Raw genomic sequence first — 15,211 nt, forward strand, 5'->3', positions numbered from 1 at the left:
TGTACAAATGTGATTCATTAGGGCCCTTCTACCATGGATGGCCTTGAATACATACATTAGTTTGCCCATCTGTAAAATAGTATGATAATAATTCTACACTACTAATTAAAAGATGGAGGCAGTTAGGTGGCTCAGTGGATAGAATGCTGGGCCTGGAGTCAGGAAAACCTGAGTTCAAATCCAGCTTCAGACACTTGCCACTTAATAGCTGTGTGACCCTGGGTATATCACTTAACCTCTGTTAACTTAATCCATTGGAGGCTAAGTGCAAACCACTATAGTATCTTTGTCAAGAAAACCCCATGGACAGTATTGGTGTGCTATGGTCCACAGGGTCACAAGGAGTCAGACCCAACTGAATTATTGAACAACAATTCAAAAGGCAGTTTTGCTTGTCAAACATGGCTTATTCTATTGCAAATATCTTTCAGGGGGGAATATTTTATGAAATTGATTCACCATTCCTTACTTGTAGCCAATCTACCTGTATTCACTTGAGTATAATGGTCTAAACATTGATTTGGGGCCAAAGTGTCATTAACTTGCTAATTATTAAAATTACCTTTTTAAAATTATACACTTAATAACCATCAACAGAAACAATATAAGCATAGAGAAGAAGGGAAAGAATCTTGCCCCAAACAAGGGAGAGCCAAATGTATTTCACAGATGAGCAAAGAAGGCCCTTTGACCCTGTGGGTCCTTTGCAAGCTGTCGTGTATCTCAACATAGAGAGAAGCTCTATTCCTGTTGCATCTCTCTCAGAAGACATCTGCCATTCTATCATTGTAACAGGCCCCTTGGAAACCACTCTTTTTTGTAAATACTTTTTTTGTATTTTTGACTAGGAAAGGGATAAAAGGCATAAAATGGCAAAAAAAAAATAAAAGCAAAACAATCTCTCTCCCATCCCAGAAAAGTCCTCCACAATCAAGAGAGACTCTTCAAAGGATCATAGCAATAGATCTGGAAGAAACCAGAGTTCATCTAATTTACCCCCTTATTTAAAGTTCAGGAAACTGGGATATCCAAAGCCCTTAAATGACTTACGCATGGAGTGGCAAAAAGTTTGTCAAAGTGTCGGCTAATAGTTGTTTCCCAGGATTACCTTTCTTGCCTGTTTCTCAACACAAACTGTGGGTTTTTGTCCTTGTAGTTTTATTTTTATACTTCTTAGAAGAAAAGTAGTCTGGATTTCATCAATTCATTATACTAAGTTGTTTGTGAAGATGTCATTTATGCTAAGTAATATTCCAAATCTGTTCTGCTATTAAAGCATGAGCTGAATTAGTCTATTTGAATCATGTTCCATAAATATTAATCCTTTATCAAAGAGAGGCCTTTCCTTGTTTCTTAAGATTATGCTCAGTGAAATTTTAGAAAGTATGGGATACTTTATCTGTCAGATTTATTGACAGAGGAAGAATTTAGGACCAAAGAAGATACAGAGAGCAAATACAAAATGTAAAATAGAAAATTTTAATTATAGAAAATTTAAAAGTGTTTGCACAAACAAAACTAATGTAACCAAGATTATAAGGGAAGCAGGAAATTGGGAAACAATTTTTGAAACAAGTATCTTTGATAAAGGCCACATTTCTCAAATATGTAGAGAACTGAGTCAGGTTTATAAAAATACAAGTCATTCCCCAATTGATAAGTGGCCAAAGGATATGAACAGGCAGTTTTCAGACAAAGAAATAAAAACTATAGTCATATAAAAATGCTCTAGACCACTATTGATCAGAGAAATTCAAATTAAAACAACTCTGAGGTATCACTTCATATCTGTCAGAAAGGCAAATATAACAAAGAAGGAAAATATTGGATGTTAGAGAGGATGCAGGAAAACTGGGATGCTAATCCACTGTTGGTGTGGAGTTGTGAACAGATTCAACCATTTTGGAGAGCAATTTGGAACTATGCCCAAAGGGCTATAGAACTGTGCATACCCTTTAATCTAGAAATACCACTGCTAGGTTTATATCCCAAAGACATCCCCCCAAAAAGAAAAAGACCTACTTGAACAAAAATATTCATAGCTGCTTTTTTTTTTCTGGTGAATTGGAAGTCAAAGGAATGCCCATCAATTGGAGAATGACTAAACAAGCTGTGATATATGATTGTGGTGGAATATGATTGTGCTATACGAAATGACAAGCAGGATGCTTTCAGAATGGCCTGGAAAGACTAGTATAAACTGAAGTATAGTGAAGTGAACAGAACCAGAAGAACCTCGTGCACAGTGACAGCAATATTGTTTGATGAAGCACTGTGAATGACTTAACTATTCTCAGCAATACAATGAGCCAAGACAATCCCAAAGGACTAATGATGAAGCATACTATCCACCTCCAAAGAAAAAACTGATATTGATTGAACACAGACTGAAGCATACTATTTTTTACTTTTCCATTTTTTTCTTTTATTCAAGTTTTCTTATACAAAGTGACTAATAAGGTAATGTTTTACATAATTGCACATGTATAACCTATATTTGATTTCTTCTCACCACAGGGAGGGGGAGGTGAGGGAAGAAATGAGTCTTAAAATTTGGAATTCAAAATTTTAAATTAAAATGTTTATTTTTTTTAAAATCATTCTCAGTGCCCTATAGAAAGCCTATCTCTTGTGGTATAGCATTAAGTAAAATAAACATTATTTTCTAGAAAATCTGCTAATAAAGATGAAAGCATAGCAATCCTATGCAGATGTAGGGACCTCACATTTTTGAATGAGTATTAGGAAATATGGAGAGATGGAAAGAATATGCGTTTATTAAATCCCAAGTATGTGTCACATACCGTGCTAAGTGTTTTTTTACTAATATGATCTCAATTCATCCTCACAACCATCCTGGGAGATAGGTGCTATTATTATCTCCATTTTACAGTTGAAGAAACTGATGCGACAGAAGTAAAGTGACCTGTTCAGGGTCACAGAGCTAGGAAGTGTCTGTCTGAGGCTGAATTTGAACAGGGGTCTTCCTAACTCCAGGCCCAGACCTTTATCCACTGTACCTCCAGTGCTTCTAATAGACAGTAACGACCTAACCTACTTATTCACAAAACAAGAAATAGAAATACTCTTCAAGTTTAAAACCTAGTCATAGTCCTCATAACTTTGATTCTAACAGATGAAAATCCTACATCTATTCCTTGAGCTTCATAATTCCTTGCCTTGAGTTTCATATTATGTTGCTCATTAGTTAATGTTTTTAGTTACAAAAACTCAGATTATATTTAAGATAGATTTTCCCTTGGTTGCTTTCAAAAAGGGAGGATATTTTAATTTATAATTCTTTATATTTAACTTGAGAAACCTTCCTTAATCATTTCATTACTAGGTACAAGGCACTGTACTGTGTACCAGGTTATAAAGGTAAAATTTATAATCTAAGAGGAGATTGAGCATAGAACATATACATTAATAGTCACCTTTCACTTCTACTTGGGTAAAATTTATGCTTCTATATTACAGTCATTAAAATTGAAAAACCAAAAATCTGGGTTACTTTTAAAATTCAGCAGAAATCTATATTTATACCTTGAACACTGTGTGATTTTAAAGTTTATTTTGGTGGCCTGACAATTAAAATGCATTTTGTTTAATTCCTGTTTGCAAAGTGCCTCATCGATTAATTTGATTAATTAGCTATGCTAGTGGCAAATGGGATTATTATTAATAAAATATTCATGGAGTGTTAAGATGTGCCAGGCACGTTGCAATTCAGAGAGTTAGGCCCTTCCCAGTGTGACTCTCTCGCCTTCATATTCCTTTCTTTTCCAGATTACTCACCTTTTGTCTTATTCACCTTTCCAGATTTCACATTAATTCTCTTCATTTATTCTGTATTCTGGCCAAATAGTCTTATTTGCTATTCTCTGAATTCACTATTCTCCTTCCCACTTCTCTGCCCTTAGGCTGTGTTTCCATTCCTGGAGGGCTCTACCTCCTCCTTTCAGCCTCTTAGAATCATTTTTTTCCCCTTTCATTTAGGTTTTTCTTATCCCTTTAGCTATTTAGGTTCTCTCTCCCCAAAGCCCCTCACATTATCTGTTATAACTCCCAGGGAAACACAAGCTATTTGGAAGAAAGGACTTTTAGCTTTTGTCTTCATAGCCCCCAAACCTAGCCCATTGCCTGGCATATAATCGGTGCTTCATAGATCTTTGTTCAATGAAATATTGACTATCATAGAATTCATAAATGAGACCTTGGTAGGATCAGAGTGGGTAAAGGAGAATGGTTGTAAGGAGGAAATGGAGTAAGTGAAGCAAAGTTCACCACTCTTTGTGGGTCCTTTGGTCATCTTAGGAACACATTCAGTGAAGTGTATATGGTCCTAAAAGTGGGGAAGCTAAGCTTGTTTACTCTTCTCAATCACTTGCTGTATCCTCCCCTTGATGGGGTCATTTCTACCCTTTCAGTGGTATAATGACATAGGCACTATCTTTGAAATATTTAGCCTTTTTTTCATGTCATTATCATGATCATCAGAGAACCCTAGGAAAACACCTAAGGTTTAGTTCCCATTCTGAAGATAACCAGGAGCCAGTGACCTTGAGAAAGTTATTTATCTGTTCTATGACTCAGGTTCCTAATTTGTAAAATAGTCACCTACCCCTATGTACCTCACAATAATCCTGTGTGCTTACAGTGGAATAATTGTGAAAGTGATTTTTTTAAAAAGTACTATATAAATTTGACAATTTTGTATTCAAATTATAAAAATAGAATTATTGTTATTATTATTAATAATATGCCTGCTTTGGAATGATTTCATGATACTTGATTAGATCATTTCAGGGCCCACTATGACCTATAGTAAAGAGTAACTGAGGGTTTGTGGACTTGGGAAACCAGTTTTCCCCATCCTTCCATGGTAGTTCACGCCTATCTGACTCTTTATATCCAACTTGCTTTTGATCCTTTAACTAATAAGTAAGCATTTATTAAATGTTTACAGTATGCCAGCTATTCCCCCTATCACCAGTGAGAAGGATTTTCCATTAAGATCACTATTTGAGATGTTAAATGAATGATCATTTTCAAGTTTTCAGCAAAGAAAAGCTGAGCTAGTATCCATATACAGAACCTGGGCACCTGAGAACTGTGGACTATAGTGAAAGTATCTTTTGCAAGCTTGTGAAAACAAATTAATTTGATATAGGTTTGTTGTTATTGGCAGTAAGATGAACTATTTTCTATTTTCCTTGAGGACTGAATCTCATTGAGAGAACTCTTCAGTAAAAGCAACCCATGGGGTGTGTATCCAAAGCTTTCAGTGCTCCCTTGAAAGTGAAGAGATGAATTGTACTTTGTTCAGCCAGGCCTTTAAACACCTTGGTTAAAAGCGATACATTAATATTTAGTGTACTGTTCACTATTGGAAAGTCCATTTCAAACCTACTAATCTCAAACAAACAGCCCTGGAGTGTCAACCCACTATTAGCCTCAAATAGTTTACTATTTTATTTTTGTTCCAATATGGCATCCACAGTAGTGGGGCTCATTCAGGGGATTGTAGGAGAGGAGTTTTACAACAAAAGGGGCAGCCTTAATAAGGAAATGCACCATATAAACAGTATGTGTTGCAGTGTTTTATCTAGACACTCCTCTGTCAGCACACTCCCTAATCAAACAGGCAGTTTTTCCGCATGTAGGATTGTAACCGAAGTTATAACTGGCTTCCCCCAGGACTGGCTTCCACAGGATTTCCTGTCCCAAAATTCACCGGGTGGTCATTTGCAGCTGAGGGCTCACCCATCACCAAGCAAGCCCTCTAACCATGAAGAATACCTGATCCAAGCTCTTCATTTTCAAATTCTCTCTAGGCATTTCCCCAACCCCCACCTTTACTCTGGGGGAGGAGGAAGGGAAAGGGGAGGGAAAAACATCACCTCTTACCTTAATAATATATATTTGTCCCTGTTGTCTTCCCCCCAACCCCCAGGTCATTTACAGGTTTTTTTTACTGCTTAACCTTTCTTGCCTAGTAATTACTTACTCAAAGAAATAGCCTCTTTGCAAATGGAGCTGTTTCTTTAACCCCCTTCCTTCCCTCCCTCCTTCCCTTCCTCTCTTCTTCCCTCCTCTCCTTTCTTCCCTCCTTCCCTCCCTCCTCCCCTCCCTTTCTTCTCCTCCTTCTCTTTTCTCTCCTCCTCCTTCTCCTCCTCTTCGGACTGTTGGGAGCCAAGCCACTGAGCTCAGCAGGCTTTGCTGTGTCAGGAGAACCCACCTAGAGGGCCCCCTTGACGCCAGCACATCCCCTGTCGGGCAGCATTCACTGCAGCCTGGAGCTGATGATTCTGCTGCAGAGTGTGAAGAAGCCAGTGTTACGGAGTCTGCAAGTGTCCGGAGCCGCTGTTGAACCGGAGAGCGCCAGGGCAGGGTCAGCAAAGGCTCCGGGGAATTCAAGGGGCTCCGCTGGAAATTCTGCAAGCCTTTGGGAGCCTGTTGCCTTTGTGTTTTAAAAGCATGCCAGAGGTCTCTCCCGCTCGGGCTCAAGAACCTTTCTGAAGGATGCCAGCGCCCCAGGAGTGAATGACAACTAATGAGGAGCTGAATTGGGGGGGAAGAGGAGAAAAAAAAAAGCTGGGACGAAATTCTCAGATAACATCTGACTTAACAGCTGCGAGATTTGTTTTCTTTCAAAGCAAAATACGAAAAGCCCTCGCGTGGTCTGGGGAACAGCAAATTAAAGGAGGCTCTGTCTGCAGTGAGAGGATCAATAGCTTAGTCATTTTACTTAAAGAGAGCAGACAGCCTTATTATGGAGTTAGGCAGAAGAAATGAATCTGCTCATGAAAGCCCCTTCAGAAACCCTGATAGGAGCTAATGGTAATCCTGGCATGCGAAGCCCAAATTACTCACTGCCTTCCTACTACTTTTGCAGATGAGGAAAAAAAGAGAGAGGAAAAAAAAAACCACACACACACACACACACACACACACAATGACCAGAAATTTTGAAGAGAAGTTTGCTTTGGTTATACACGGTTTTTTTTAATGCCCCTAGCCCCCCGTTCTTTGTCTAATACGTCTGAAAACGGAGCACTGCATCCAAGTGACCACACAGGAATATGTGTCTGAGAAAGAAGAAAAAGCAATCTCCCTCCTTAAAGGACAGCATGGCAAAGCGATCTGAAGTTTTGTATTTCCCCCCCAATATCCTTTTAACCAAGGAAATATGCCACTGCCTCTTGACTAACCTTTTCCCACATTCCAGAGTCCTTCCTAGGAAGATGCTTTAATTTCTACTCGAATTGGTTGGATTTTTAATCAGGACGATCTTTTTCTGTCGTTTAGGATTTCATGGATTGTACTGATGATTCTTGGGGGGGGGTTGGTGAATTGTTGTAACATAAATGGATGGACACATACCTGCAGTGACCTGTGATGAATTTTGCTTCAAATCCTGGAAGGCTTCTTGTAGTTGTGGTTAGCTTTCAGGGGGGGCATTTGAGAAGACAGTACTTGTTGCAATAATCACCCATGGTGGCAGCTCCAGCAAGAGAGTTAGAATTCATCAATGAAAAACAGAGCAGAGAAAGTCTAAGGCAGGGAAAACACTAATGTTAGAAGACCTGCGAACATGATGCACGTGAATAATTTCCCCTTTAGGAGGCATTCCTGGATATGGTGAGTAATCAATATTCCCTTCTGTCTGTAAGGCTCAGGATGATGTTTATAAAATATTGTGACAGCTACAAGATGCTGAGTCTTTTGAATCAATGTGTTTGCATCAAGTAAAGCTTATCACTGAAATATATGTAAAATCAGATTCTGCCTGAGTCACTATTGATTATATAAAAAATAAATATAAAAATGTGATCATAGTTCTTAATGTCCAGTGTCACAAAACCAAGAAGCCAATGGGAGATTATGTTCCTTCTGCTTGATGATCAATTCATGCAAAGATTTGACCTAATAAACCTAAAGAAGAGGAATTGTTTGTTGTTTTGTGTGTATGTGTATGTTTGTGTGTGTCAGTGTCTTAGAATTTCCAAGAGAGAGAAGGGCATAGACCTATTTTATCATCCTTTACCATTTGGGTTAAATTTTTTTTTTATAGATCTTACTGACTTCAGAACACAGGTGAAGGGAGAGTTTGCAGTGTTATCAATTAATTGAAAACACACACAATGTCTAGGTGTCATAAATTTAAGAATCATTCCAACTATTCAGGGAATATTCCCACTCTCTTGAAATACCTTAGAAGTCAACACCTGAATCATTTCAAATCCAGCCCTTTCTGAGTACTTGCTCAATGTATTTGACATCTTGTAATGTATTAAAGTTCGATATAATGGGTGAAGGTGCCAGGGCTTGTGACATCATGTGTCATGCTGCCTGTATTGGAAAGCATAGATGAACTAATCAGTGTGTATATGTATGTGTGTGTGTGTGTGTGTGTGTGTGTGTGTATGTGTGTGTGAGATGTAAGGGAGAAATCCTCTTATTACAAAATCATGCGTCTTTATTACACCTTTAGGGAAGGACTGAAGTATAGGCTCTCAAAGCAGGAACTTTATGAATGTATACAATGTATATCTCTAAAGGCTTTGTCTTGGATAGCATTGTTTTGATACTGCTCATATATGTTTTTGGAATCAAATTCCCCTTGTATTTTTTTCTTTTTTGCTCAATAGCCCTAGCAAAAATCTGAATGTTGCTTTTTCTATTGTGTTTCCAAGTACCTCATCACATCATGTCAAATAGAAGGTTTCCAAAAGCTGATATGTCAGGGAGGTTTCTGCTGTTGAACTGAGTCACAGTGATCAGTGGGTGACAGTATTGGTGCCCCTGCAGGGGTGCTCATTTTCTATCAGCACGAGGGGCACAGTGGCTCACGCTTGTGGCGCATCTTCCTTCCTTCCTTGCTGTCCGGTGCCACCTTCTCCTGACTCCAGTCTGCATCAGTGGGAGCCCAAGTAAAATGACTGCAAATCCTCTGCAGCCCCCTCCAGACGACACCAACAGAAAAGTCCAATCAGTGCAAGGTTCTATAAGAGCAGACTTCTGTTTCTAACAGAAAGAGCTTCACTGATCATAGTGCAGAACAAGTCACTTAGGAATAGGGTGCTATCATTTGTTCTTTGAGAATTTGGCAGGATGTTTGAAACAGAGAATATGTGTGAGGATTGTTCAATCCTGAGAAGCATATTTGTGGGTCAGACTCCCAAGATGTTTTCCTTTTTTTAAATAAAGATTTTTGCTCCTAAAAATATGTGCCTGCCCAAAGCAGCAGTTTTTTCTCTGCCTAAGGAAATTCTTCCAGCTACCACCACCCCTATTTACCAGTGCCATGTAGTACCAGAGTTCTTGGAGTCATTAGGCATATTACATGGATTTCATGTCTACATTCCTATATTCTTTGAAATATCTGACAACCTTGAATTCTAACCAAGTTTTATTGTGTTTTCATCAACCTTAGTTCTGCTTTTGAAATAAAAAAAAAAACAACCAAACCCATGACTAAAACACAAAAGCTGGAGCTAAGTGTGTATGTAGCTCTTCTCCCATGCAGTTTTGGAACCATATACATTTGCTTATTCATGTTCTCTGAGATCTATAGTGTCCATATTTTCAAACTGGATTTAGGGAGGTAGAGAACAATAATTGTTTTCTTTTCTACTCATACCTAGATAACTTCTGTATATTTCACCATGACATCCCAGTTTTGTTTTGTTTTTTCCTTTTGCCAGGCTGAGACATTGTAGAGGGTGTGTATTCTGTATATCTATTCTCACCTGAGCTCTTTGGATGGATTCATTTGTGAGATGTTGAACTCAGAGGAATTTTTTTCCAGGTGACCCAGTTAATATTACTCTTGGTTCAAAACCAACCAACTGATAGTTTTCATTATTAATTGCTGCTTCTCTCTCTCCACTAGAGTCACAGACTTAAAGTAACAGGAGGTCTTTTATACCTTTAAGAAATCAATCCAGCCATATACAGTAGTCATGAATTTACTTGCTGAGAAAAGGGATTTGTGAAGGTTTACACTTCATTCATTTGTAAAGATTCTCTTTCAGTACTCATATGCAGTCTTTCTCTCCCTAAAGAGCTAGACCAAAAGTTGGCAGCAGACCAGAACTAGGAAAAAATAAATTCTTTAAAAGTGTTGAGATGTGTAGTTTGGGTTCTCTGAACTTGAGCTGCTCCATATTGGAAGGATTTCAACTTCTTAGTGCAAAAGGAGTTAGGGGATGAAGGATGGGAATCTGGGCCTCTTTTCATGTCTTTGTGTACAGTTGAGAGAGAAAAGAAATTATAGAGTGGATGTTAGAAGTTTTCAAAGGTGATTATGCAAATATAAATCTAGGTACAGAGTTTCAACTTGGACTGTCATACTTTCTGCTCCTGTGTTGAGAGCTTTGATCATTGAGCAATGGTATTATGAAGTCATCATTTATTTGTTAAGAGATCAAGTTAATAAATGGTCTTTTTGCTTGTCTTAATAGAACACTAACTCTTGAGTATTCAAAGAGTGGTATAAAGAATGCACTTGAGTATTATGGTTTTTATTTAAAATTACATTAGAAATGTTTGTAGGATTGATTGCATAGCTTTCTTTCCATTACACTTTTTTTAGCTTCTGTAGTGCCAAATCAAATAGAGATAGGTGCAATATCTTGTTTTTTGTCTGCCACATTTGACAAATAAGTACTGCATATCTTTTTTTTTTTTTACAATTTTTAATCTAGCTACTTCCGAGGTCATAGTTAAATTTAGGAAAGAATGGGATTTTTCTTTTGCATTATTGCATTACTTCTCCTTTCTAGGTATTAAGATATGCATGGCTATATTTGTGGACTTTTTTTTTCCTCCTTAAGGTTCTTCCCAGATCTGTGAACCTGTATTGTTATATGCCATGAAATTAAATGAAAAATTAACAAGATAATATAACATGGCAAATGGGTGATCATATCTCTTCAGTCATTCAAAATATGACCTAATTTGTACAGTGACAACTGTGCCATTTGAACAGACATGGAATTGTCTTTGTTACAAAAATATACAAATAATTTCATTTCAAAGGGCAATAAACTTTCAGTTCTTTATATTAGACTCAGCTTGTTAGAATTAGAAGATTCATCAGAAAACATTTAGTTTAACCTTCTTCCCTCTCAGATAAGAATCCTGTTCTCATGAATATTCTAATTTGTAAAAATAATATAACTTTTGAGTCAAAAGCTTGGCTGCCATTTTGAAAGGTCCTGTTTTTTCAGGGTTTTAGAACATTTCTACTTTGGAAGATAATTTTACTCAAGTGGGGAGAAAATCCTTTATAAGCTTGGGCAGTTCACTGAACTTGAGTGAAATCTCAACTCCCCACTAAAATTGGGAAAATAAATGTCAGGGACAGAAAAAGAAAGGGATTTGATCAATGTCAAATCTGAAGTGCCTCTAAAATAGTTCTCTTCAATGGGGTGCCAATTTAAGACTTGAAAGTCATGTTTGAAGAGGTGTGAAGAGTGGTTAATTCTTCCATTTACTTCCAGGACTTAATTAAACACTCTTCATACTAACTGCTCTTATCAAGCTTACAGAGGTTCAGAACTGGAGTACCAAGGGGACCCAATCAGAGGAAAGAGGGAGGTGGGGGTGGAGAGAAGAACAGAATGGTCTTGCCTGCTCTCAGTGGAAGGGAAATGCATCTTTTTTAATTCTCAAAGAACCACAAATATTTTCAACTGTAGATGTTTGTTTACCACCTTTTGCTCAGAAAATACCCTGGATTCAAGCAGTGGGACTCATCTTAAACTACTGAGAACTTAGCCATGGGCTTCCAGGAAGTCAAAGTATTTTAGACGTGGTGTTAGGCCGATATGAGAGGATCAATTGTCTCCTTCAAATGTACAGGAAAAGAAATCTGACCTTAATGACCGAGGTCTGAGAAAAAGTAGCTTAATTTAGACATGACTGAGTGACAGACTTGACCACTCAGGCCAGTTTCCCTATGCCACTTTAATTTCTGCATACAATGTAAGATCCTTGTGGGCAGGAACTTCCAAATTTTATTTTGTATCCCTAGCACCTTGGACATTGACTTACTACATACATATAATAGGAGCTTAACAAATATTTGTTAATTGATTCCAAGTTTCTACTAGGGTTCCCCAACCAGCAGTCAGAGAATTGGCCTCCCCCAAACATGTTCCTCACGTCTTCACCCACCTCACAGAGGCAGTGGCTCTGCCTTTGGATGCCAAAACACCTCCCCAAATTCCAAGAGACAAGTTTTGGATTCCCAGCTTGGCTCTCTATTCTACTTGGGCCAAATGCAATTCATTTGTAACCACTTATTGCCAATAAAGTTCAGATGGAGCTGATAATTATACAAAGTTGTCTTGCTCACTAATCCCTGGGGCTCCATTTAAGAGTCTGCAGCTCGTAGGCATTGTTTAAGGCAGTCATTCAAGTTTGGATGAAACACAGCATAAATTTTGCTTTAGGTGGAGTATCTGTTCTGTTAAACTCATAGTTTTCTTTCTTGGTGTGTTCATTTTTAGCTTTAGGTCTGTTCTTTTCAGAACTTGGTAAGAAAGTGCCTTAGTTTGTGGTTGGTCCTTTGGATTTTTAAAAATGATTTGAATTGATCACCCATCCATGACGAGCAAAAACTTTTTTTTTAAAAGAGGCAACATTTTGCTTTCATTCTTCTCTCATAACATGACTAATGTAAAAATATGTTTAATGTGATTGTACATATATATTCTATATCAGATTACTTTCTGTCTCTGGGAGGGGGGAGGAAGGGAGAAAAATTTGAAACTAGAAGTCTTTTAAAAACAAATGTTGAAAACTATCTCTAATTGTAACTGGAAAATAATAAAATATTTATACGAAAAAAAGAGACAACATAGTATAGTAAAAATTTACATTGTAGTAAGGTGTTAGTGGATCCTGGTACCCATGACCTGTAGCTTTTCATTCTGTGGGGCAAGGATTTTGATTAAAAATAGCCTCTTTGGGGCAGCTAGGTGGCGCAGTGGATAGAGCACCAGCCCGAGACAGGAGGACCTAAGTTCAGATGTGACCTCAGATACTTGATGCACATTAGCTGTGTGACCCTGGGCAAGTCATTTAACCCCAAATTTCTCCCAACCCTCTAAAACCCTCTCCCCCAAATTGCCTCTTTGTTTCTCCTGATGATGGAAAGATTATCTCAGTTATATTCAAGTGAAGGGGTTTCTTCTGGGGACTTCCATGAAATGCATTTCATTACAGAGGGATAGTGGAGGAAATAATTACTATCATAGCATATGAAACCCAGTTTCTTTATTTTCCCCACCACATTTTGGTTAGGAAAGTAATCACAGCAAAAAATCTTTCTATTTGTATCTTCATTGGCTATTCTTGTCAATGGTTCACAAAGTGAAATGATAGGACTTCACAAATATCATACCCTTTTCTCTCACTGAGGCAGTCATGGATTCTTGGGAATATACAATGAGAGTTGGAAGGAACCAAGAGAGGCCATTTAATCCAGTCTCCTCATTTTGTAGGCAAGGAAACAATTATCTAGAGAGGTTAAATGACTTAACTCAAGATCACATAGGTTCTAAATAGCTGAGCTGGGAATTGATAACCTAAGTTCTATGATTCCATACCCAGGGTTCTTTAAACTCTACTACCCAGTCATCCCACATTATATTGTTTACATGGACATTCCAGGGTGAACAATAGCACTACTGCCTTGCTGGTTGAAACTGAACCTGTTCTGCAGAGGTAGAACCAATGTGGCACACCTTTTAATTGACAAGAATTGATACGGTCTAGTGGCAAGTCATATACTATAGCTGGCTTCATTGAAAAGGGTAGGAAAATTAAACAGGCAAATCCAGTTGTCTTCTTTGTGGAGGCTGACCTAGTTAAGTTTTAAAAATACATAGTAGTGTTGACTCAAATATTGGAGAAGACATGCGTTACTGGTTTTTCTGGGTGATTTTTTTCCCAAGGCCTCTGGTTTCAGCCTTATATTTTATTTATTGCAAGCTAAATAGCTAAGCAAGAGGTCCTCTCTCTTTTCTCCTTTTCACTGACCTCCAACTTTCTATGTCTGATGAAAGACATGCAACAGCAACAACATTCAACCATCTTTCCCTTCCTCTTCACTGATACTTTTAACTTGCACTGATACTCAGTGAATTCCTAGTAAACAATATTCCTCACTCAGGAAGTCAATGTTAAGGAAGTAGTATGGTCTAGGGGAAATGAGTGGACTGGGAGCTAGGACTTATTCTATTACTAACTGTAGAGAGAAAAAAAAATCACAACCACTTTGAACTTCATTAACTCATCTCTAAAATAAAGACTAGCCTTCTAAATTCTCTTCATTCCACGAAGTGTGATATTTCTTTGTTCTGAAGTTGTTTGAGAGTTTTGGTAGCCCCTCCTGGTACTTAGACTTCATAGAGATGGTGAGAGAGAGAGAGAGTAAGGATTGGTGAATGGACTTCATAAAGGAATTACTACTTCAAGAAGACAGGTTCAGTGACATTTTGGGGAAATGAGGGAGAAAGATAAAAATAAAGATCAACTTGGCTCTGACATATTCATTCATGTCTTCATTCAAATATTTATTCAGTATCTGCCATAATAGCATTCTGGTGGGCACTAGAAGAAGGAAAGTGAATGAGAATTAAAGTAAAAGGCAGTCTCTTCCCTATAGTAAAATGTTCCCTCGAGGGAGCATTTAGTTGGAGAGATAAAAATTGAGTTCGTGAAATAACTAGAAAACATGTAGGCAAGTGAAACTATCTATTGATAGTTTCACAAAATCATAGAATTGATCTGTGAACTTGTTTTTAAAATATTTTGATAACTGTATTTGATTAATATTAAATTTCCTTGTATTCCCATTATTTTGTTTTGTTTTAAAACATTATCCTGAGAAGGGGTCCTTAGGCTTCATGAAACATAAAATAAGTGGTGAGGACCCTTACTCTAATCCAATCTGTATTTAACCAAGAATCACTTCCATGAGGGGGAAGGAATATGGTGAAAATGATATTTTAAAAATATTCTCCTGGTGTTTGTATGTAGAATAGATTACAGTGAATACCACTATTAGGTTGCTATCCAAAAAGAGAGGAAAAAAGTTAAAGGACCTATATGTACAAACAGTATTTATGGTAGCCCTTTTCTGGTGCAAAGAATTTGAAATTGAGAAGATGCCCATCAATTGGGGAATGGCTGA

The 15,211-nt window shown here is 37.7% G+C and overlaps 1 protein-coding gene across 3 annotated transcripts in view; it reads left to right on the forward strand.

Annotated features, from left to right (window-relative positions):
- Positions 1–15,211, forward strand: part of PDE4D (phosphodiesterase 4D) — a 1,961,234-nt gene that overhangs the window by 1,242,147 nt on the left and 703,876 nt on the right. The window contains exon 1 of one of the 3 annotated variants that reach the window (XM_043987041.1): positions 6,185–7,644. The exons of the other annotated variants lie outside the window; for them this stretch is intronic. Coding sequence (XP_043842976.1) covers positions 7,598–7,644 — 47 coding nt within the window. The 5' untranslated portion in view covers positions 6,185–7,597. Of the gene's footprint in view, positions 1–6,184; positions 7,645–15,211 lie in introns of those variants that run through there. 3 annotated transcript variants of the gene reach the window in all.

Source organism: Dromiciops gliroides, chromosome 1 (genome assembly GCF_019393635.1).
Source record: "Dromiciops gliroides isolate mDroGli1 chromosome 1, mDroGli1.pri, whole genome shotgun sequence".
Taxonomy (NCBI): Eukaryota; Metazoa; Chordata; class Mammalia; order Microbiotheria; family Microbiotheriidae; genus Dromiciops; species Dromiciops gliroides.